The sequence below is a fragment of the Equus quagga genome, chromosome 11, assembly GCF_021613505.1.
Source record: "Equus quagga isolate Etosha38 chromosome 11, UCLA_HA_Equagga_1.0, whole genome shotgun sequence".
In the NCBI taxonomy this organism is placed as follows: Eukaryota; Metazoa; Chordata; class Mammalia; order Perissodactyla; family Equidae; genus Equus; species Equus quagga.
The window spans coordinates 16954715-16981060 of record NC_060277.1 but is presented as its reverse complement, the minus strand read 5'-3'; the positions used below and the strand labels follow the sequence as shown (position 1 = coordinate 16981060).

The following is a 26346-nucleotide window of genomic DNA, read 5'->3' as shown; positions in this document are numbered from 1 at the left end:
ATGAGGTCATTCTGGATTAGGGTGGGCCCTAAAACCAAGGACCAGTGATATTATAAGGTGAGAGAGAGACCTGAAGATACAGCGGAAACCCAGCGAAGGCAGCCAAGGGAAGGAGGCAAAGATGAGAACTATGACATCATAAACCAAGGAATGCCAGGGACTTCCGGTAACCACCAGAAGCTAAAGGAGGCAAAGAAGAAAAGTTCTTCCCTAGAGACTTTAAAGGGAGCATGACCCTGTTGACACCTTGATTTTGGACTTGCACTCTCCAGACCTGTGAGAAAATATAGTTCTATTGTTTTAAGCCACCCAGTTTGCGGTAATTTGCTATGGCATCCCTAGGACACTAATACAGGGGAGTAGGAGTTAACAGTCCTGAACCTGCTTTACTTGTCTACCGGGAGCTGAACCAATAAGTCAACGGACAGTAGATGGTGGGACGTATCTCACCTTTGGAGAAAGAAGGAAAGATATGCAAGGTAAAAAGGCTAAAATGAACTCTGCTGTACTGGATTAGAGTTGGAAACATCAGTATGAACTCCTGTTTAGCTTAATACAGATACTGATGAATAGACACAGACAAAACTATAGGTATGTATACACAGGATATTATACATACCTACATAACCTAGCTCTGTCCTCTGAGAGGGTCTAGGAGCAATGACATCCCAGCACTAATAAGCATTCCTAGCACCCAGATCTTGATTTCTAAATACCCTTATTCAATAAAAGGAACCAGAGTTCTTTGGAGAAATGGCTGATTCTAGGGCTAAGGTAGGGAAAATATAAGATAAGCATGGAATATCTTAGTATCCAAAAGTAAGGAAGTGCTCAAAAAATAAAAGGATGTGGTAGGGGGCACAAAGTGTCACAGGCAACCTGAAAGAGTTTCCAATGGCCAAAACTGGAATAACCAGAGCAATAAATTATTATTGGACCAAAACCTAAAAGATAAAATAAATATACAAAGTCCATAATGATATAAATAAGTGATTAAATAAATGAGGGAGATGAGTCTTTCTTATAAAAGAATTACAAATAATATATGTAGGTATTTTCCCTCCAGGATGTTGAACTCAGTACCTCCAGCCCCATTGTGAGTTTAGACTGGACTTAAGTGACTTGCTTCCAAAAAACAGAATATGGGAGGGAAATAATAGTCTTTTAGTGGAGAAACCTGGCAAACATATCTCAACAAGGGGTCAAGGTTAATGTCACCAGTGATGTCTTCTGACTATCATGTATCCTGATACAATAAGAGCACTTTCACCTCCGTAGTATTCTTTGCAGAAAGTATAGCCTCCATCTAATCACAAGAAAACATCAGATAAATCCAATTTGAGAGACATTCTATAAAACGCCTAATCAGTCCTCCTCAAAACTGTTAAGGTGGGGGCTGGCCCAGTGGTGTAGTGGTTAGGTTCACACCCTCTGCTTTGATGGCCCGGGGTTCTCAGTTTCAGATCCTGGGCACAGACCTATACACCACTTGCTCCTCAAGCCATGCTGTGGCAGCATCCCACATACAAAACAGAGGAAGACTGGCGTGGATGTTAGCTCAGGGACAATCTTCCTCAAGCAAAAAAGAGGAAGATTGGCAACAAATGTTAGCTCAGGGTCAATACTTCTCACACACAAAAAAAGAAACTGTTAAGGTTATGAAAAACAAGAAAAGAGAGAGAAACTGTGACAGATCAGAGAAGATTAAGAAGACATTACAACTAAATGTAACGTGGTATCCTAAATAGGAACTAGGAACAGAAGGAGAACATTATGGAAAAACTGGTGAAGTTCTAATATAAAGTCTGAAGTTTAATTTAAAAAGTAAGTATGTATATACATGAGCCCATAGTGATATAAATAAGTGATTGAAAAAATAAATGGGAGAGAAGGGACAAATATATCTTAAAGAAAAATTCCAAATTTTAAATTCAGATACTTCCTCTTCCAGGAGTTTAATCCTCCCCAGCTGACTTGCATCCAAAGAATAGAATACAGAAAGGAGAAAAGCAGTTACTATACCATGGAGAAACCTGGCAAGCCTGGGCCTACCAGTTCTGGAGCCTTTTTGAGAATGTTTAATAATATAAATTGACAGCTTGTTCCTGAATTCCTCTGTTGCTGGTTTAGGATTCAGCTCTTGGGGACCTGCTAAGAAAATTTCTTACTTACTCTTCTGACTTACAGCTCCCAAAAGTATACTCTTTTTTTCCTTTTGTTCTTGTCATCATAGGTTGTTTTTCTTTTTTAATTTTTTTCCCTGAGTTAGTGAGATCTCAGAAAGGAACAAAATTAGAAGAGAGTGTTCAATTTGTTGTCTTAACCTTGAAATTTACTTGAATTTCTTTCTAGGTTGGAACATATATTGCTATCTAATTATTTTAACTGGATACACAGTGAAATATTTAACCATTTCTCTATTGATAGACACAAAGTTGTTTCTAATTTTTCAGTATTACAGCGAATATTCTTATACATTTTATCTTTGTTCAACAGCGTGTGTGCTGAATCAAGGATATATATACCTTACATAAGTTATTGAGAGGTAAGTAATTTGACCTCTTGGTGTCTCACTTTCCCCATCAGAGCATGCTTATGAGGATTAAATGAGTTAACACGTGTAACGTGCCTAGAACATAATAACTAAGCTATCCAGTTGTTAGTTATCACGGCCAAACTGCCCTCTATCAAAGGTGAATATGTGCACTGGTTTTCAGAGTACAACTTTTGCCATCTTTGCTCAGATTCTGGATATTACAGTCTATTTTTTGGAGAAAGGGGGCAATCTCATTGGTGAAAAGCAGCATCTCATCATCTAGATTTTCATTTCACTATGACTGAATTTGATTATCTTTCAGATGCTTACTGGCAATTTTCACTTTTTGCACAAATTGTTTATATCTTTTATCTATAAAATTTTCTAAATTGTGAAATATTCTAAATTTTACAGATAAATACCTGTTTTTGGGAATTTCCCTTATTTGTAGGAGCTCTTTAAATAAAATGAATATTATTTCCTTATTAGTTTTACTACAAATATTTATTCCTAACATGTCCCTTTTCTTATCTAGTATCTTTCATCAGCATTCAAAAATTTTTGTTTATTAAATCAAATCTGTGTTTTGTGGCCTAAGAAGAATATTTCTAACGTGAGAATATAAAATTAATCTATCTCCTAGCACTTTTACGATTTTTCTTTCTTTCCTCTTCTTCTCCCCAAAGCCCCCCAGTACATAGCTGCATATTCTAGTTGTAGGTCCCTCTGGCTGTGCCATGTGGGATGCCACCTCAGCATGTGCCATGTCCTCGCCCAGGATCCGAACTAGTGAACCTTCGGGCTGCTGAAGCGGAGCACGCGAACTTAACCACTTAGCCACAGGGCCGGTCCCTATGATTTCTTAAAGAAACCATTAGCTCTTTAATTCACTTCAAATTTAACTTTCTTACAGTTTGAGATCAGGATCTAATATCACTTTTTTGGGGCCTAATCTTTCATTACTGTTTTGAAATGCTGTCTTCCTATTATGCATCAAATTTCCAAATATGCATGTGTTTTAAAAAAGTACTTATGTTGATATGTTTGCTATAGAAATGCTATATATATATATGATTTTTTTTGGCCAATTGGTGGAATAGAAATTGTAGGCTTTAGTTTTAGTCTCTGATTTATCGTTTGGCTCATCATGTTAGGAGGAATTTTATTCATTCTCTGTGTTTCTTCCAATACAGGAAAAAATAGGTCCCCATGGAAGCCTGCTTTACTCTTAAATGCCCATGGAGGTCAAACCCAGTCCCATGCTTATCTCAATGCTTAAATCTCCTTGGAGAATAGAATAATTCTAGGAGACTCAGGTGATGTGGATTAGGTCCTGTGAATTATTTCAAAATGAAAATTATTTTTTAAAGAAATCTAATATAGATAAGTAAAAAAAAAAGGGAAAGCAAATCACAAAACACATATGCGATGACCTAGTTTTTTAAAAGCCTGTGTGTATGTGAATAAATGCACAGCAAAAGGTCTAAAAGAACATGCAACATAATAATAACATTTTTGACCTCAAAAAGTGAAGACTGGAGAAGAAGAAATAAAAGACTTCACTTTTTTGCTCTATTTCATTCTATACAGGTTCAAATTTTTCAAAGACCATAAATTTAATAATGTCTGAAATATCAATTTACTCTTAAAATTATGTTCATCATTATGCTTTTTTAAATGTGCATTTACTTACTACTTTTTAAAATCCGGGGGGAAAAGAGTAAATAAATACATATTAGTAGTTGACATTAAGGAAAAGTTTTACGATCATTTTTTTCTTCTCTTCATTTTTTTTCATTTATGTCTACATTACAGAATTTCTGGTTCAAGATCATTGCCTGAACGCACAAAGTTATATTTTCTCCCTTCCAAGACTCAATGAAATGACACAAAAGTAACAAGGTAGAAACTCACAGCAATGAACAATACAGGACCATCAGCAAAAGAAATTACAACAAAATTCCAGAAGCTGGAAAATGAGGAGTGTTAATTATTGAATTAGGACACGAGACGGCATAAAATACCAGTCTTGGGAATGTAGCACAGAGAGTTCATCTGTCTGGGGAACATTAAAGAGGCTCTAATCTTGGAAATATCAGGTACAAAAGCAGGCTAACCCTATTCTACGATACGAATTATAAACAAACCCAAAACAAAACAGGAGGTATAAAACTGTGAGGGTGGAAGTAGAAGTATCATTGTTTTACGTAAGTCGGCTGGGGAACCGTCCTAGGGAGGGGGAATTTGAGGAAAGAGACACACGAAAAAAGTAAGAAAGCAAGGAAGAAGAACAGAAATCATTTTTTAAACAATGATGATAATGCAAAGAACTGCACTAAACAATTTAAAAATCATATAATTAAATCCTCATAGTATATAACAAAGTTATCTCCGATTTAGAGATGAAAAAACTCAGGCTCAAAGAAGTGAGAAATTATTCAAGGTTGTACAGATAATTAAATGATAACAGGTTTAAACAAAGCTTTAAGCTCTTAACTACCATATTAGTAAGAGTAGTAGTTTCACCTTTTGGGAACTAGTTTACTCATTTATATAATGGTCTGATTAATTGCCTCTAAAGTCCCACCCAATTCTAACACTATGACTAATTGTTACCAAAGAAAATAACCCTATTTATTATCTATAGCTTAAGAAAATATTCCATTAGAATGCCTGAAAGCTTGAAAAAAAAAGTCTATAATGGGACATTTTATTTAATATTTCTGGAATATCACCAGCTTCCCACTGAAAGTAATGCCTTTAAAAGCAGTTTTTAAAAAAATATAACAAATTTTTACATTTAGACAAAATTTAGTTTGTTTGACTTTTATTTCCTTCCTGAACTCAACTTTTTTCTTTTGTGTATCAACTTATTCTTGAGGGACTCTGAAATTAATTTCAATAGTAAGGCACATAGAATAATATACTAAGATGTTATTTCAGATCAATCAAGTAGAAAACTCACCGTTACAACTGTCAACATACTCTGTCAACTTTATTCCAAGGGGCCAAATATGAATGAGAACATTTAACCAAATTTACAATAAAATCAATAGCTCGAAGAATATTCATTCACAAACTAAATAAGGCTGTGAAAACAGGATATAAAATTTAGAGAAAGTAAAAAAGAAAGCTAAAGAAACATAAGAACTATATATTTAAGTTATTTTCATCTTTTAATTTAACAAAAGAATATCTTACAAATAGATTTTTTTTTTGTAATACACATTCCTGTTCGTCTGCCACTTCACCTTGTATATATTTCCTACCTTTCCTTGAGTTATATGTTTTAGAGAGTCAACTGCTGTCGGATATAAGACCATAATAAAATCAATATTCTATGCAACTGAATATTCTATGTTTTCTTTTTGCCTCGTATCTCCCAGACTCGAAGGTGAAAAAGCCAGAAACCCAAAAGAACCAGTGGGCCCCAAAAACTCCCCCAAAACACCTGTTCTTCCAGGAAAGAGGAAGCCAACAAGACAGAAAGTTTTTAGACAGTAACCACTCTTCTCCAGCCAAACACCACAAAAAAAACTGTGGCCCTACCTCCACCCACATCAACAAAGCCAAGTGGGAAACCTAGACTTCCAACTTTGCCAAGCTACAACAAAGTACTCTAATATCCCCATCAGGGTAGGATCAAAGAAGGCCAAGTAGGGAGACAGGATTTTCATCCCTGTCCAGCAGTATAGAGCCCTACCTCCTCCATACACACACACTTACGTTATAACAGAAGAGCCTATACAGAGTTAGGACATTCACCATCACCCAGCAATAACGAGGCCACAGTGGCATCAGTGGTGATCACATGGAAAACCTGGACTTCCATCCATGACCAGCAATAACAAGGCACTCCCCTCCCACCAAACTCCTCTGCTATCAACAGAGGTCAGAGAGGGAAGCTGGACTTCTGACTCCACCTGGCAGTAAGAAGAGAGTGTCCCTTCCCCCTCACATGCCAGAGTGGTATCTAAAAAAGCCAGCTAACAGAAAAGGTTTAAGTACATAAACAAACAAATATTTATAATAATTTTATATTATGTTTACTTATATGTAAATAAATGCTATAGCTTATATTTATAAAATTGTAATTTATAAGTATAAGTAAACATTTATTACTTAATAAATAAATCCAGAATCTCACAATACAAAATTATCCAAGTTTCAAATGAAAATCATCTGCCATACAAAGAACCAGTAAGTTCTCAAACTGAATGAAAAAAAGACAAAGATGTCACCACCAAGATAACAGAAACGTTAGAATTCTCTGACAAAGACTTTTTAAAAATCATCATAAAATTACTTTGCTGAACAATTAAAGACATGCCTGGAACCAATGACAAAACAGAAAAGCATCAGCAAAAAATAATAAAAAGTCTCAGCAAAGAAACAGAAAATATAAAGAAAAACCAAAACAAAAATTTGGAACTGAAAAATACAATAATAGAATTAAAAAGCTCAGTGGATAGGCTCAACAGGAGAATGGAGCAGACCAAAGAAAAATATCAGTGAAATGGAAGACAGAACAATAAACATTACCCAATCTGAACAACAAACAAAAAATAGGCGGAAAAAAAAACAAAAGGAAGAGAGCACGAGAGACCTGTAGAACAACAGGTTTTAGAATTTATGCCATCAGAGTCCTAGTAGGAAAAAGAGGCTGAAAAAGTACTCAAAGAAAATAATGGCTAAAAACTTCCATTTACAGATTCAAGAGTCTGTACAAACCCAAAAAAACACACTCACAGACAGGTGATATTCAATTTCTGAAAATGAAGACAAAGAAAAAACTCTTGAAAGTAGCCAGAGAAAAATGACAGCAGATTTGTTTTCAGAAACCAGGGAGGCAAGAAAAAAGTGGCACAATACTTTCGAAGTACTGAAAGAAAAGAACTGTCAAACTAGAATTGTATACCAAATGAAATTATCCTTCAGGAATCAAGGGGAAATCTAAGTTGAAAGAAAACTAATTTGTCACTAGCATATGTATCCTAAAAGAATAGCTAAAGTGCTCTAAACCAAAAGGAAACAACAATATAAGGAACCTTGTAACACAATGAAGGAAGAAAGAAAAGAACGAATGCAGGAAGCAAAAATATGAGTAACATACAACAGGTTTTCTGTCTCCACTTGAGTTTTCTAAATTATGTTTGACAGTTAAAGTAAAAATTATGACACTGTCTGATGTGGTTATAAATATATGTAGAGAAAATATCTGAAACAATTTTATTACAAATAAGGGAGGTAAGGTTTGTATACTCCACTCAAACTGTTAAAATGTTAGATATTTTCTGAAACAATTTTATTACAAATAAGGGAGGTAAGGTTTGTATACTCCACTCAAACTGTTAAAATGTTATATATGGCATGTATATTACATATATACATGACATATGTAATGTAACACCTAGAGCAACTACTGGAAGAGCTAAACAAACAGATATACTTAAAAATACTATAGATAATCCAAATGGAATTTTAAAAACGTTTATCCCACAGGAAGGCAGGAAAATGAAAACAGAAACAAAGAGAACAGAAAAATTAAGTATTGATACAACATGAATTACATTAAACGTAAATGACCTACATATACCAATTAAAAGAAACTGGCAGAGTGGATTAAAAACCATGACCCAATTATATGCAATTACAAGTAACTTACTTCAAATATAATGATACTGATAGGTTGAAAGTAAAAGAATAGAAAACATATACCATTTAAACATTAATCAAAGGAAAACAGGATGGCTGTGTTAATGTCAGATAAAGTAGACTTCAGAACAAAGAAAATTACCAGCAATAGAGAGGGACACTATATAATGATAAAAGGGCCAATCCACCAAGAATACATAGCAATCCTAAATGTGTATGCACCAAACAAGAGAGTTGTAATATATGAAAGAGAAATTTATAGAAAAAAAAGAAATACAGAAATACACAATTATAGTTGAGACTTTTTGGAACTCCTTTCTCAACAACTGATTGAATAACTAGAAGAAAATCATCAAAGATACAGAAAAACTCAACAACATCATCAACCAACAGGATCGAATTAACATTTACAGAACACCTGACTCAACAATAGCAAAATACATGACCTTTTTAAGTATCCAGAGAACCAAACAGACCATATGTCAGGACCCAAAACAAATCAAAAAATTTAAAAGAACTGAAATCATAGAGCATGTTTCTGACCACAATGGCATCAAACTAGAAATTAAAAGCAGAAAGCAAGAAAATATCCAAACGCTTTGAAACTAAGAACACACTCTAAATAATCCTGGAGTCAAAGAGGAAGTCTCAAGGTAAATTAAGAAAACACACTGAACTGAATGAAAATGGAAACACAAAATACCAAAATCTGTGAGACACAGCTAAAGTGGTGCTGAGGGAAATTTATAGCACTAAATGCATATGTCTTAAAAGAGGAAAAGTTGCAAATCAATAACCTAATCTCCCACCTTAAGAACTTACAAAAAGAGCAAAATAAACCCAAAGCAGAAAGAAGGAAATAATAATGGCAGAATGGGTAAGTTCACATGCTCTGCTTTGGCAGCCCAGGGTTTTGCCAGTTTGAATCCTGGACGCAGACATGGCACTGCTCATCAAGCCATGCTGAGGCGGTGTCCCACATGCCACAACTAGAAGGACCCACAACTGACAATACACAACTATGTACTTGGGGGCTTTGGGGAGAAAAAGGAAAAATAAAATCTTTTTTTAAAAAAAAAGAAGGAAATAATAAAGAACAAATCACTAAAATTGAAAACAGAAAATAAAAGAAAAAATTAATGAAACAAAGAGCTGATTCTTTGAAAAGATCAATAAAATTGACAAACTAGTACCAAAACTAAAAAATAAAAAAGGAAGACACCACCAATTACCGACACCAGAAATGGAACAGCGGATATCACTATAGAGATTGCAGATATCAAAGGGATAATAAGAGAACTCTATGAACAATTCTATACACATAAACTAGACAACATGGACCGCTTCCCCAAAGAAACAAACTATCACAACTCAATCAGTTTGAAAGAGATCATTAGACTAGCCCTATAACTATTAAGAAAATTGAATTCATGATTTTAAAACAATGAAAAAACAAATCTCTAGGCCCACATGGTTTCACTGAAGAATTTTACCAAACATTTAAAGAAGAATTAACACCATTCTACGTAATCTCTTCCAGCAAATAGGAGGGGACACTTCCCAACTCATTTTATAAAAAGAGTATCATCCTGATATTGAAACAAGAGTATTATCCTGATATTGAAACAAACAAAAAAAAAACTATAGACCAATATCCCTTATGAATACACAAAAAAGTTTCCTTAATAAAATAGTAAATAGAATTCAGCAATATATAAAAAGAATTATACACCATAACCAAGTAAATTTTATTCTATGGATGGAAAGCTAGTTCAGTATTTTAAGATCAAGCAATGGACTTTAACACCATATCAACAAACTAAAGAAGAATATCATACATCAACTGATGAAGAAAAAGCATTTGCAAAATCCAACACTTATTCATTATTAAAAAAACTCTCAGCAAACCAGGAATAGAGGGGAACTTCCTCAAACTGATAAAAGGCATCTAGAAAAAACCTACAGCTAATAGCTGTTATACAGCTATTTAACCGTGAATACTGAATGAATGCTTTATTTATAAGATCAGGAAAAAGGCAAAGATGGCCATGCTTACTACTCATAATCAACAGTGTGTTGGATGTTCTAGCCACTGCAATAAATAAAGCAAAGGAAACAAAAGTCATACAGATCAGAAAGGAAAACCATCCCTATTTACAGATGACATGATTGTCTCCACAAAAAATCCCATGAAATGTACCCAAAAAAACCTCCTAGAACTAAAAAGTGAGTTTAGCAATGTACCAAGATACAAGATAAATATACAAAAATCAATTATATTTCTACATAACAACAGTTAACACACTGACAACAAAACTGGAAATATAATACCATTTACAGCCACTCCAAAAAAAAAGAAATAGTTATAAATCTAACAAAACATATACAGGGCATGTATGCTGAAAACCACACAACAGTGGAGAATGAAATTAAAACCTAAATAAATGGAGATGGAGAAACATACCACGTTAAAGAATTGGAAGACTCAACAGAAAAAAGACGTCAATTCTCCCCAAACTGATACACAGACAACACAATTGCTATTAAATTCCCAGCAAGATTTTTTGTAGATATAGACAAAATTATTCTAAAACATATAGAAAAGCAAAGGAACTAGAATAGCCGAAACAATTTTGAAAAAAAAGGATAAAGTGAGAATAATTACCTTACCTGATTTCAAGATTTATTAAGCAAAAAAAAAAAAATTAACCTCAATCTATGTCTCACACTGTGCAGAAAGGATTAACTCAGCATGTCTGGGTATTTCACCTCCTGCATATTTAAAGAAAGGTTTTCCCCTAGAGCATGTAGGAAGTACCCTCTACATCCTGGAAAATCCTGCCTAATGAGAGTTTGTTTACCTGGGGACCCTGGGTCACTCCAGGTAGTCTATGTCAATAACATGACTTACGGTGGGCCTTGAACCACGTGTTATCACCTTGACCTATCAAAGGCTGGAGACTAAGGTCATCCACGGAGGCAGTCAAGCATGCCAACGTAACCAACCCACAATAAAAATCCTGGACACCAAGGCATGGGTACCTAGTCTGCCTAGCAATACTTCAAATGTGCTGTCACACATCATTGCTGGGAGTTAAGCACTGTTCACACAACTCCACTGGGAGAGGACAACTGGAAGTTCGGGCCTGGTGTCTCCCGGACCCTGTCCTTTGCTGCTTTTTCTATTGCTGATTTAAATCTGTAACCTTTGGCTGTAACAAACCATAACCATTAGAATAATAGCTTTTCTGAGTTCCATGATTCCTTCTAGCAAATCATTGAGCCTAACAATGATCTTGAGGACACCCAAACACAGATGCTTTATAAAAAATTAACTCAAAATAGATCATGGACTTCAATGTAAACATAAAATGATAAAAATTCTAGAAAAAAAATGAGGGAAAATCTTGAAGATCTGGGACCAGGCAAAGAGTTCTTAGACTTGACCTCAAAAGCAGAATCCATGTAGAGAAAAACTGATACACTGGACCTTATCAAATGTTAAAACTTCCTCTGCAAAAGACACTGTTAGAGGATGAAAAGACAAGCTACAGAGTGGAAGAAAATATTTGCAAACCACATGGCCAACAAAGGAATAGTATCTAAAATATATAAAGAACTCTCAAAACTCAACAGCAAGAAAGGAAATAATTCAATTAAAACATGGGCAAAAAACATGAAGAGACATTTCACTGAAGAGAACAGACAGATGGCAAATAACGTGAAAAAATGTTTAACATTATTATGTAAGGAGATGAAAAATAAAACCACAATGAGCTATCACTACATTCCTATCAGAAAGGCTAAAATTTTAGAACCACCAAAATTCTGGCAGAGATGAAGAGAAAAGTGGATCCCTCATACCAATCCATTTCCAATGCTGATGGAAATGGAATAGCCACTCTGGAAAACAGTGTTACAGTATCTTTAAAAACTAAATAAGAAACTACCCTACAACCAGCAGTTGTGCTCCTGAGCATTTACTGCAGAGAAATGAAGACATTATGTTCACACCAAAATCTGTACACAAATGTTTATAACAGCTTTACTCCTCATAGTCAAAAACCAGAAACAACCCAGATGTCTTTCAATGGGTGAATAGTTAAGCAAATATGGTCTAACACTAAATTGCTGAATACTACTCAGCAATAAAAAGGAATGAACTATTGATACATACAACAACCTGGATGACTCTCCAGAGGAAAGAAAACAGTTCCAAAGGGTTACATATCATATGAATCCATTTATATATAGCTTCCCTGAAATGACAAAATTATAGAAACGGAGAATAGATTAGTGGTTTCCCAGAGTTTGGAGGGAAGACGCTGTAGGCAACATGAGGTATATTATAATGGCAGAAATGTTCTGTATTTTGACTCTATCAATGCCAATACCCTCGTCATGATACCCAACTATAGTGTTCCAAGATACTATCATGTGGTGGGGTGGGGAAAGACTGAATAAAGGGTATGTAAAATCTCTGGACTATTTCTTAAAATTGCATGATGATCTACAACTATCTCAAAATAAAAAGTTTAGTTAAAGTGAATGAAGGAAAAACTAATATGACCCTAGGACAATTTCCTTTGATATACAACAACACAGAACATTATCAAATATTTAAATATTACTTTATAGTTTCTTAGTTTGGAACAATAAAACACATCCCTTGAATGTTCACAATCACAACCACTCTCCAAAGAGTCATGTCTAAACATTAAGAATCTTAGCTCACCTTCCACGCTGTCAGAACAGGAAGTTCCAATGCCGGTGTCGCCACTGTCAGAAGCTATACTATGTCTCCTGATATGGTTATTTCGATGGTTAGATGGAACACTTGTGGCCTGCCACAAGGGTTCATTACCAGGTAACCATGCTGATGAAGAATAATCTGGGCCTACAAAGGAAAATATGCAAAAGTTAACACATTATAATGTCTATGAGTAGGCAGAAGATATCCTTTTTCGCCCTTGTGAAAAATACGTATAAAGCATAAAAAGTTTTCTACACAAAAAAAATTATAACAGATCAATGATATCTAAGATTCAACAAATAAACATCTATTGCTCACATATCAATTCGATGCTGATTTAGCAGCTTCCTCTGGCTGAAAGATTCTGTTTTCTACTTTGAGTACTGAACTTTAAACATGTACTGCCGTCCTATTTAAAATGTCAAATCTATCATCTACCTATCTGGAAATGTCAGCACCCTGCTCTGGAATATTTGATGGGTAGGCATCTGAGATCCCATACACAGGCATTAGCTTGGAAGTGGGGCTCAGGAAAGTCTAATTGTATCATATTGCATGGTAATATAAGAAGAATGTGCTTATGGAGGATGAAAAAATTCTATTTTTTTCTACTATACCTTTATCACTTAAAATTCAAAATTATTTTGCATTATTTTAATTGATTTTATTTCTTCAGTTATCTTTTGATAAAAGTCTAACACCACAGCATCTTCCTGGCTCTTTGCTCAATTTTCCCTTTTGAGTTATATTAAATCCTTATTTTTTAGCTAGTTTATTACTTTTCAACAGTCTCTCAATCTTTATTTTCATTTATCTTGTCCATTTTGACTTAATTTTTGTCTTTTTCTGATTTATCCAGCATTTTACCTTTTTTGCTCACTTCATTCTCTTATTATCTATTACAATGCCACTCAAAGTGGACCAGTGTTGGTCTGTGAACTATTTATTACTAGTTCATGAAAGTTAGGTGCAGAAAAAAAGAATAAGCATTTAGAAATCTTTACAGAAATTTGAAAGAGCAATTTTAAATCTACTGAATTTTATATAAAACCAATAGAAGCACATATCTTTTTTATGGCTAACACAGTCATTCTCAAATTGGAGCCTGCAGAAGTTCTCTACAAGCATTTTGGGCCTTCATTTCAATGACATCCTTAAAAAATTAGTAAGCGCGTTAGAGATTATCTGAATAGCTACCTTAAAGCAGATTATTTCCACCTAATTTGAATGCCACTGTGTCTGTCTGTATAGCTACCTTAAAACAGATTTATCCTCATATAATTTCAATGCCCCCATTTGTGTTTTATGTTTGTAATTGCAGCTACCTTTAAGTAAAGGGCAAATGACATATTGGGCACTAAACATCATGATGTGAAACAAGACATTTTTATAGCATTATCATGTGACACACTACTGAAATTGGCATGCGAGGAGTGCCTTCTAGTAGTTTAAACTAAGGATCAGCAAATGACAAACATGTCCGTAAAATTAATTACATGATTTTTACCACACTTTTAAGAATAATCATTCTCTGTATTAATACTAAAACAAAATACAAAAACATTAATAAAACCAGACCTGAAGCTATTTTCTACCATATTAATCCCAACATTAAAGATTTAGTTTTAATAAAATATTATGCCACATTAATATTATTTTGAGGTTTTATTTACATATACTTTATAAGTTAAATTTCTTTGGGTTTTATAAATATATGAAGTATATAAGTAGCCTTAAAGTCCATATACATTTAAATTAACTCAAGATTTTAAAAAATTAGCCAAAGGGACACTTTTGTCTTCTCTGGTCCACAACAACCACTTAAATCTCTGTAGATTCTAGACCTCTCTCAGAATGAGATTTATCTTAATTTATCTGATTAAAGACGCATTATATTAAAGCACCCAGTTAAGGTACTCCATCACCAGGCCTGCTCTAACTCTGATCCATCTATAGTCTACACCAAAATGTTTTCTTCAATCAGCTTAACATTCCACCTAAATGAACTCAAAGTCTTGTCTAAACTGTTATCAAAAAGGGAAACAGGCCCGCTACTTTCTCTCCCAAGTACAAACCTATCAGTTGGAGAAATATTTTTTTAGCAATACCCAGAAAATAGCATAAATAGGCTGGGAGTACATGTAAATGATAAAGATATGAAAAGACATCCAATCTCAGTAATAATGAAAGAAATGAAAAAAACAAAGTTTTCAGACTTCTTAAATTACATCATATTAAATATTATTGGCAAATATTTGAAAAATTGATGTCAAAGTGCAGGGAATATTCATCTAGTTTTGTGGGCAAATAAACTGACACAAACTTTCTAAATTAGGGCATCTGGGAACAGGTACCTAAATTTAACATAGATGAGACCTACTAGGAATTTATCCTAAAAAAGTAATCAGAGAAGTATAAAAATATATAAACACAAGGACATTCTTGACAGCACTGCTTAAAATAAATAAATGCCTAGAAACAAAATAGATATCTGTAAATTAGTTAATATTTAAGTGCTAAGAATAATTTTTTACTAACCTATTTTTTTAACATGTAATGGCATCCAAAAAATTAAGTATGTGTGGGAGAGAAGCATTTTACATAGCTGCATATATAGTATGATTCCATGGTTGGAGAAGAGGTTGTACATTTACATATCCAGAAAAGGAGCTTTCAGGGAGCTCTATCCTTAAAGGTTAACATTGACTATAATGTTTTACTAAAAGAACAAATACATTACAGGACCATTTACTCTATCACTAGTGATGATGATGATGATATTATTATTATATACTATCATCTTATAGGGAAAAACACTGGAAATTATTTATATTGATTTGCAGATTACATTAACATTTGATTCTGAGATTAGGAACCAGCTGTAGTCAAGATATGTAAACTCAATTCATACCACAATGGTATGAAACTAGAAATCAATTACAAGAAGAAAACTGGAAAATTCACAAACATGGAAATTAAACAACATGCTCCTAAACAACCAGTGGATCAAAGAAGAAATCAAAAGGGAAATCAAAAAATATCTTGAGACAAATGACAATGAAAACACAAAATACCAAAACTTAAAGGATGTGAAAGCAGTTCTAAGATGCAAGTTTATAGTGGTAAACGCTAACATTAAGAAAAAGAAAAAGAAAGAGCTCAAATAAACCATCTAACTTTACACCTTAAGAAACTATAAAAAGAAGAACAAACTAAGCCCAAAGTTAGAAGAAAGGAAATAAAAAGGATCAGGGTGGAAATAAATGAAAGAAATACTGAAAGGAAATAGAAAAGATCAACAAAACAAAGAACTGGTGTTTTGAAAAGATAAACAAAATTGACATGCCTGACAATTAAAAAAAAAGGGAGAGAAATTTCAAGTAAGTAAAATCATAAATGAAAAAGGAGACATTCCAACTGATCACAGAGAAATACAAAGGATCATAAGAAACTTTTATGAACAACTGTACGTCAACAAATTGGACAACTTAGAAGAAAAAGATAAATTCCTAGAAACATACAACCTACCAAGACTGAATCATGAAGATATGGAAAATCTAAGCAAGCCAATCACTAGCAAGGACATTGAATCAATAACCAAAAATCTCCCAAAAAAGAAATGTTCAGGACTAGATGGCTTCACTGGAGAATTCTACCAAACACTTAAAAAAGAATTAATTTCAATCCTTCTCAAACTACTTCAAAAATAGTAGAGGAGAGAACACTTCCAAACTCCTTTTAAGAGGCCATCATTACCTTGATATCAAAGCCAGATAAGCACACTACAAGACAAGAAAACTACAAGTCAATATCCCTGATAAAGACAGATGCAGAAATCCTTAACAAAATACTAACAAACCAAATTCAATAGCACGATAAAAGAATCATACACTACAATCAAGTGGGATTTATTCTAGGGATGCAAGAATGGTTCAACATATACAAATAAAATCATTAACAGAATAAAGGATAAAAATTATATGAGCATCTCAACAGATGCCAAAAAATTATCTGACAAAATTCAACATCCTTTCAAGACAAGAACTGTCAACAAACTGGGTACAGAGGGAACATACCTCAACACAATAAAGGCCATATACGACAAGCCCACAGTTAGTATCATACTCAGCAGTGAAAAATTGAAAGCTTTTACTCTAAGGTCAGATACAAGAGAAAGATGCCTACTCGTACCACTTTTACTTAACATAGTACTTGAAGTCCTAGCCAGAGCAATTAGGTAAGAAAAATAAATAAAAGGCATCCAAATTGGAAAGGAAGAAGTAAAACTGTTTCTATTCGCAGATGACATGATACATATAGAAAACCCTAAAGACTCTACCAAAACCCCATTAGAACTAATCAACAAATTCAGCAAAGCTGGATACAAAAGCAACATACAAAAATCAGTTGTGTTTTGGTGCTGGCCCAGTGGTATAGTGGTTGGGTTCACGCACTCCACTTTGGTGGCCCAGGGTTTGCCAGTTCAGATCCTGGGCACAGACCTATGCACTGCTTATCAAGCCATGCTGTGGCAGGCATCCCGCATATAAAATAGAGTAAGATGGGCATAGATGTTAGCTCAGTGTCGATCTTCCTTAAAAAAAAAAAAAAAATCAGTTGTGCTTCTATACACCAACAACAAACTATTGGAAAGAGAGGTTAAGAAAATAATCCCACTTACAATTGCATCAAAAAGAACTAAAATACTTAGGAATAAATTAAAACAAGGAGGTAAAAGATGTGTACATCAAAAACTGTAATGCACTGATGAAAGAAACGGAAGACGACAAAAATAAATGGAAAGATATTCCATGCTCAATGACTGGAAGAATTAATATTGCTAAAATAGCCATATTAGACAAAAGAATCTACAGATTCAATGTAATCCCTGCCAAAATTCAAATGACATTTTTCACAGAAACAGAAAAAAAAATCCTAAACTTTATACAGAACCACAAAAGATCCCAAAGAGCCAAAGCAAACCTGAGAAAGAACAAAGCTAGAGGCATCAAACTTCCTGACTTCAAACTATACTATAAAGTTATAGTAATCAAAACAATATAGGATTGGTATAAAAACAGAGACATAGATCAATGGAACAGAATAGGGGCCCAGAAATAAACCCATGCATATATGGTCGACTGATTTACTACAAAAGAGCCAAGAATATACAATGGAGAAAGGACAGTCTCAATGGTGTTGGGAAAACTATACAACCACATGCAAAAGAATGAAACTGGACCCCCATCTTACACTATACATGAAAATCAACTCAAAATGGATCAAAGACTTGAACATAAGACCTCAAACCATAAAACTCCTAGAAGAAAATGAAGCGGGTAAGCTCTTTGATATTGGTCTTGGCAATGATTTTTTTGGATTTGACACCAAAAACAAAGACAACAAAAGAAAAAGCTACCTCAAACTAAAAAGCTTCTGCACAGCAAAAGAAACCATCAAAAAAATGAAAAGACTATGAAATGGCAAATCATATATCTGATAAGGAGTTAACATCCCAAATATAAGAAATTCATACAACTCAACTTAAAAAAAAAATTTTAATTAAAAAACGGGCAAAGGACCTGAACAGACATTTTTCCAAGGAAGACATACAAATGGCCATGAGGTACATAAAAGGTGCTCAACAGCACTAATATCATGATAATTCAAATCAAAACCACAATGAGATATCACCTCACACCTGTTAGGATAGCTGTTATCAAAAAGATAACCAATAACAAATGCTAGTGAGGAGAAAGGGAACACTTGTGCACTGCTGGTGGGAATGTAAACTGGTACAGTCACTGTGGAAAACAGTATGGAGGTTCCTCAAGAAACTAAAAATAGAACTACAATACGATCCAGCAATTCACCTTCTGGGTATATATCCAAAAGAAACAAAATAACTATCTCGAAGAGAATATCTGTACTTCCACGTTCACTGAAGCATTATTTACAACAGCCAAAGTATAGAAACAACCTAAGTATTCATCAATGGATGGATAAAGAAGATATGATATATACATAAATCAGAATATTATTCAGCCATAAAAAAAGGAAATCCTGCCATTTGCAACAACACAGATGAACCTGAAGGGCATTATGTTAAGTGAAATAAGACAAAGACAAAGACAAATACTGTAATGTATATATAACATATATGGAATTAAAAAACAAAAGATGAACTCAAAGGGAGAAGAATAGTGGTTGCCAGGGTCTGGGGAGTAGGGGAAATAGGGAGAAGCTGCTAGGGCACAAACTTTCACTTATAAGATCAGTGAGTCTGAGAATCTAATGTAGAATAAGACGACTATAGTTAACACTGTTTTGTATACTTGAAATTTGCTGACAGTAGAACTTAAGTATTCTCACCTTAAAAAAAAAAGTAAATATGTAAGGTGATAGATGTGTTAACTAACTCTGGTGAGAATCGTTTCACAATGTATATGTATATAAAATCATCATGTCTATACTTTAATGCATTACAATCTCATTTGTCAATTATACCTCCATAAAGCTAAAGAAAAAAAAAGAAATAATCCAAAATTTAGGGGAGTGGAGTTATAGAATGTTCCTTACGCATTATTTCTAATAAGGAACAACTATAAATAAACCCAAAAGGGAGAAGGGAACAGAATCTTAGCCATTAAAATAAAGAAAAAGATCTAAAAGTATAAAATGCTTATATTGTCAATCTAACAAGACAAAATTTAATAAATGAGAAATTCACAAATAACCTCAGATTTCAAGTTGTCTAGGAATTCTCTAAACTCTTTTTTGCCCATCTCTAGCTTAGCACCCACCACATAAATCTGAAGTTACCTGTCCAGGTATTTGTCCTCCTCCTAGACTGTAGAAATGCTCATCGGGGGCAAAGACCATGTGTTCCAAATCTTACTCAGTGCTGCAACCAGCATACAGTAAAGATTCAAATATACACAGAAAGAATGCACAGAGCAATTGCAAAGGAATGCAACAAAACACTACTAGTAGTTTTCTCTGGATGGCAGGATTATTGAACATTTCTTTGACCTTTATGCTTTTATTTTTCTTGTAATTATTATAGTTTATTTTAATAATTAGGAAAAAAAGTTTATTTTTTTAAATGCTTAGCTCCTACCACTACCCCATAATGTACTTATCATTTAAGCACCTCTTAATTATCCTATACCGGTGCTAAATAACTAAAAATGAAAGTCTTCAGAGATATTTTTTCCTGGAATGAGTACATAAACTTATTTGGCCTAATTTGGAACAAAATGGATACAATCTAACATATAAATCAAACTGCCATAACTTTTTAAATGTTCAAAAGTACAAAACTGGCTGTTAATGTACACAAAATGAATTAGATCTATAAACTTGAAGGAAAAAAAATTCTTCAAATTCAAAATAAAAAACTTAGACAGACTGGCTCTTTGTTTTGGTTGACAGCTACAAGTCCATTTCAATAATACCACAATTAACTTTGTCATTAGATGAAAAAAATTACAAAGCTCTTTAAAGCTGTGGGACATTCTACTGGGGAAACATACAACTCATATAAGTTGACAAAAGACCAGCAGGGTCCTTTTTCTACGAAAGTATCCTCATCAAAAGAGCTCTAAAGGAAGGAAGCAGATATCAAGTCCAATCACATAACAAATCACTGGATCAATCAATGGAGAAACATGTTCTACTCAGAATAGTATGTTATTCTTTTAAATCAGTAAGATATTTTAATTTGCTTATGAAGGTACCACAGTGATCTTATTTTTGCTAAACTTTCCTTTTAAAAAAAGCAAAGCAATTCATTCAGGTTTCCCAAAATGACAGAAACATAATAAAATGATAGACTTATCTATCCAAGTTGATCTCCTCCATCCTGAACTCCCATTTGTCTTAACCTTTAAATATAAATACTTCCTTTTTTAAAATATCCAAAGTATTTTATGTGCTTAGAACGCTGAAGATAATCAACAAATGTCATGAATAAAAGACATTCTGATCTTTTAGATTGAATAAATTCAGTCTGAGAAGAATGACATGTCTTGCCTCTAACAAGTCAATCCAGAATCACACAGCAGTAAGAACCAGATGTGAAATATACTCACTAGGTGATATACTAAGGAAAATTCTCTCACACAATAGTTAGACCATGCTGCTGAAATGGAAGCCACTCAATTCCAGAGAAGTGCTACGCACTTTAAAAAAAAAAAAAAAACTTAAAATAAGGCTCAGTGATCAATAACAATAAAGTCTTACCTAAGTCCTTTCACGTTAAAGCAACTGAATGTATAAAATCATTGCTCTCAAGAACAAAAAGTAGCAAAGATCCCAAGACACCACATATTGGAATTTCTCTTTGGAAGACAGACTGTTTCATTTTTTAATACCAATTTCAGTTCTTTTAAATAGAATAGTGAATCCCCAGGGATAACATTAAAAATTTCTTTCTCATACTGGAAATATAGAAAGATCAACAGCAAATGAAGAAGTAACCTATCATATTTTACTTTCTTTCTGAAGCTTTTTTTTCAACTGAAAGCAAAAATGCATACATCAAGTCTTCCACAGTATGTTAATATATCTGTAACTGCACTTAGAAGAACAAGTAATCTTACTGAATTTTTTAAATGACACCTCTAAGCCAGAAGAAAATAAAAATAACACCACTGACAAAGCAGACTTAGACTTTTACATAAAAAGCTGAATATATACTACAAATCATGAATAAACACTGCAGTGTTTTTAAAAATGCAGGTTATCTCCCATTCAGTGGACTGAGACCAATCTTTTAAAATAAAATAGAACAGAACAGAAAATATCAAAGCTCGTTTGCCCTTATATGACATGAGATGCACATATCTCACATTTTAACATCTCTGCAATGTTAATAAGTACAAAGTACTTTCGCACAAAGTTCAGAAGAGTGGCCTTCAACTGCCCCAATTCTACTGTCAATAGAAATCAATGTACAACAAAGCTAAAAAGGAACAAATCCAGGGAATACAACAACAACAATCTCTTTTCCTTAACCCATACATCTAATCAGTTTCTGAAACCCTTCAGTCCACTTCAGAAGTATTAGCTCAATTAGATCTCGCTTCACCATGCCCACTGTCACAGATCATACATTTTGGCTGGACTGCTGCAAGGACCTCCTGCTGGACTAACTTCACCCAAGCCAGCCTCTACCCTGTCAGAATCACCATCTTAAAATCAAATATATTTGCCATTCTCCTGCTTACATAGGTCTGTGGGGTCCTTACTGCATATCAAATAAAACTCAAACTCCTAAAGTTTGCCAAAGTTCCTCACCCAGTGGCAACCTCATTTTCTAATACTTTGCTGCCCCTGCCCCCTCTCCCAGGTCCCCTTACAAACACCCTAGACACACATACCTAGTCACGGCCTCTAAACCAGTCAGGTTCTTTCATGACTCCAAGCAATTCCCTTCCCTATCTCCTTTAAGAGTCCCAGGTCAGAATTAACTGGCTCTAAATGTTTTCTCTGATTTCTCCAGGTGGTACTAAATAACTACTACTTTGTGCTCTTCCAAAATATCACAGTCAAAATTCCATAACAATATTTACTAAATTATATTAACCTGTATGTATCTGACTTTCTTCTCCCTCACCAAACTGGTAACGGTTAAAGGCTTTTGGGTTTTTTTAGTCTCTAACACAGAACTGCACAGTTAGGCAGCCTCTCAATAAATGTAGTCACTATTATCAGTAGGTACCCAATAAAGGTTCATGGTACAAAATTAAAATTTTGGAAGTCTTATAATTAGATCTAAAAAATATTCTTCCCTTTAGAAGAAGGATTAAAAGAGTTTTTTTGGTGGTTGTTGCCTGTTTTAAAATCCAGGAGATTTTAAACCATCCCTTGAGCCAGCTTGCATTTAAGTATCTATTTAAAGGTCAGTAAATATTTTCCAAAGCAGCTAAAAATATTATTAATAGTTATAAATGGTTTGAGGGGCTGATGGCCAAAATTCCTAATAAACATGGGGAAACAATCTCCAATAGGGTAAAAAATGCAAAAAAGTCACAAAAAATTACATGAAACATTGAAACACACAAAAAATATTCAAATTAATAGTAAGCAGGAAAAAACCCAGAAAATACTATACTACACTGGTAAATAACTACCTAATATGGAAGAAACTTAATATAGCAATATTTATGTTCCTTATCCCACTTACGTTATGTGCTCCGCTCCATTTTAGCACTGTTTATCTCCAGGGTAAATGACTAATAGTTTTAGTTTTTTTCTTTTATTACAAAATTAATAGTATAGCTTAGTGGAAAAGAATGTGGACTGTGAAACCAGGCTGCCTGAATTCAAGTTCTGTACCACCTCTTCTTAGAAGTAGACCTTGAGTAACTCACTTCGCCAATCTGTGTCCCAGTCTCTTCATATGTAAAGGAGAAAAAAAATATGGTACCTATCTTATACAATTGTCATGATAATTGAATGAATTAACATGTAAAGATATAAAAAAAGTGCCAGGCATAAAAACAGACACATAGACCAACGGAACAGAATAAGGGCCTACAAACAAAATCATACATATATGGTCAATTAATTTACTACAAAGGAGCCAAAAATATACAGTGGGGAAAGGACAGTCTCTTCAATAAATGGTGTGGGGAAAACTAGACAGCCACATGCAAAAGAATGAAACTGGACCCCTACCTTATACCATGCACAAAAATCAACTCAAAATGGGTTAAAAACTGGAACACAAGACCTGAAATCATAAAATTCCTAGAAGAAAACACGAGGAGTAAGCTCCTTGACATTGGTCTTGGCAAAGACTTTTTGGATTTGACACCAAAAGCAAAGGCAACAAAGCAAAAATAAACAAGCAAGACTATATCAAAGTAAAGAGCTTCTGCAGAGCAAAGGAAATCATCAACAAAATGAAAAGGCAACCTACCAAGCGGGAGAAATCTTTGCAAACCATGTATCAGATAAGGAGTTAATATCCAATATACATAAAGAACTCACACAACTCAATAGCAAAAAAACAATCTGACTAAAAAATGGGCAGAGAAACTGAACAGATATTTTTCCAAAGAAAACGTACAACTGGCCAACCAGTACATGAAAAGGTGCTCAACATCACTAACCATTAGGGAAATTCAAATCAAAACCACAATGAGATATCACCTCACACCTATTAGAATGGCTGTCATCAAAAAGACATGAAATAACAAATGCTGTCGAGAATGTGGGAAAAAGGGAACCCTTGTGCACTGTTGGTGGGAATGTAGATTGGTGCAGTCACTATGGCAAACAGTATGAAGATTTCTCAAGAAACTAAAAATAGAACTACCATATGATCCAGCAATTCCACTTCTGGGTATATATCCAAAGAAAATGAAATCACTGTCTCAAAGAGACATGTGCACCCCCATGTTCACTGCTGCATTATTTACAATAGCCAAGACATGGAAACAACCTAATTTTCCATCAACAGATGAATGGATAAAGAAAACGTGGTGTTTAAATACAACAGAATACCATTCATCCATAAAAAAGGAAATCCTGCCATTTGTGACAAGACGGATGGGCCTTGAAAGCATTATGCTAAGTGAAATAGGCCAGACAGAGAAAGGCAAATACTGTACTCTCCCTTATATGTGGAATCTAACAAAACCTAACTAGAAGGAACAGAGAACAGACTGGTGGTTCCAAGGGCAGGAGTAGGGTGGGGGAAATGGATGAAGGTAGTCACAGAGCACAAACTTCCAGTTACTAGATAAATAAGTTCCGGGGATGTAATGGACAGCATAGTGACTATAGTTAACAACACTATATTGTATTTTTTGAAAGTTGCTAAGAGAGTAAATCTTAAAAGTTCTCATTACAAGAAAAAAACTATAACTGTGCAGTGATGGATGTTAACTAAACTTATTGTGGTAATCATTTCCCAATATATACATATATCAAATCATTATACTGTATACTGTAAATATAATATAAAAAACTAATATAATGTTATATATCAACTATATCTCAATCAAACTGGGGGAAAAAATCCAGCTCAATCTAAGTTAACTGGCTTTCTTGCATTTAAGAATTTAATCTGAATTTTAAGTAAACAACAGCTAGTATTCTTTGCTTTCTAAATACAAAAAAAGGAAACCTAGGGGCCAGCCCCATGGCTGAGTGGTTAAGTTCACATGCCCCACTTCAGCGTGTGAAAACCCCACGGTTTTGCTGGTTCGGATCCTGGGTGCAGACCTGGCACCACTCATCAAGCCATATTGAGGCGGCGTCCCATATAAAGGAACTAGAAGAACCTACAACTACAATATACAACTATGTACCGGGGGGCTTTGGGGAGGAAAAAAAAAGAAATCTGGAAGTTCATTCATTAACTACTGTAAATAACTTTGAAAACATTACCACGAAAAGGTATAAAACTCTTTTTCAGATGTGATTCTGAATTTCCTTACTTTCCCTTCTAGTATAACAAGTAAAAGCTTTAAATGAGGTTGGGTCAGGGTGAGGTTAGTTTAAAACATTCCAAAATAAAGTTTTGAGAAAATTTATAAATATCTCCCCCAAATTAAAGAACTTAATTTCTAATCAAACTTTTTAGCACACTATTCCTAAAATGAGAGAAATGCCTCGGCATTAATGAAAAAGCTTCAGTAATGTCATGGCAAGGCAATATATATTTCTTATGGTCGATAAACACACAATCTCTGCCGCTACAAGAGTAATATAACCCCCTTGTAGAAACCTTTAAACTTTACATGAAATTGAGTCCAAATCTTTGACCTCATTCTTTTCCAGAAGGATAACTAAAAACTACAGTTCATTTCAGAACTCTGATGCTATACTGAAAAGTAGCATCAATAAAGTTTCAAGTTTATTTACTTGATACTTACTATGTAAAGAGGGTATAAAAACAAAGTTCCTGATCTTACTCACTCTCTTTAGAAGTAATTTAAAATCTCATCAACAACTTGAACTAATTTAGCACTACCTAATGAAGTCTTAGAACAATTTATCACAGGAGAAAAGAAACAAAAATAAAGGTCAAGTTACTACTTCGAGGCAGATTCTCAGACCAGAGCATGAAACAAAACTAAATACGAAGGTCAGGTCCTCTAATTGAGAAAACCTTCTATTCTGATGGGAAGGAACACTTATACAGTTCAGATGCCCTGGGCAGAGTCCTCCAGGCAAGGCTCAGCCACTGTTCAACTGAAGGCATCCCAGGAGATGCTTCCCCTAATTTTAAAGCTGAAAGTCCCACGCAGACCCACACAGTTGGTAACCTTAGCTTGAGAAGCGGTAAGGAGAAAACACTTCAAACAGTGATTGAGCACTTCTGTATCACTCTCTATGCAATGAAGTGAACTGACTGGATTAGAGTCTCTCACTGAAACTGGCCAGC

The 26346-nt window shown here is 34.2% G+C and overlaps 1 protein-coding gene across 2 annotated transcripts in view; it reads right to left on the bottom strand.

The window, feature by feature from the left end:
- The window catches only part of CEP85L (centrosomal protein 85 like), a 167878-nt gene that overhangs the window by 124889 nt on the left and 16643 nt on the right, over window positions 1-26346 (bottom strand). For both annotated transcript variants that reach the window (XM_046675707.1, XM_046675708.1), the window contains one exon: window positions 12927-13088. In XM_046675707.1, the coding sequence (XP_046531663.1) occupies window positions 12927-13088 (162 nt within the window). The remainder of the gene's footprint in view (window positions 1-12926; window positions 13089-26346) is intronic.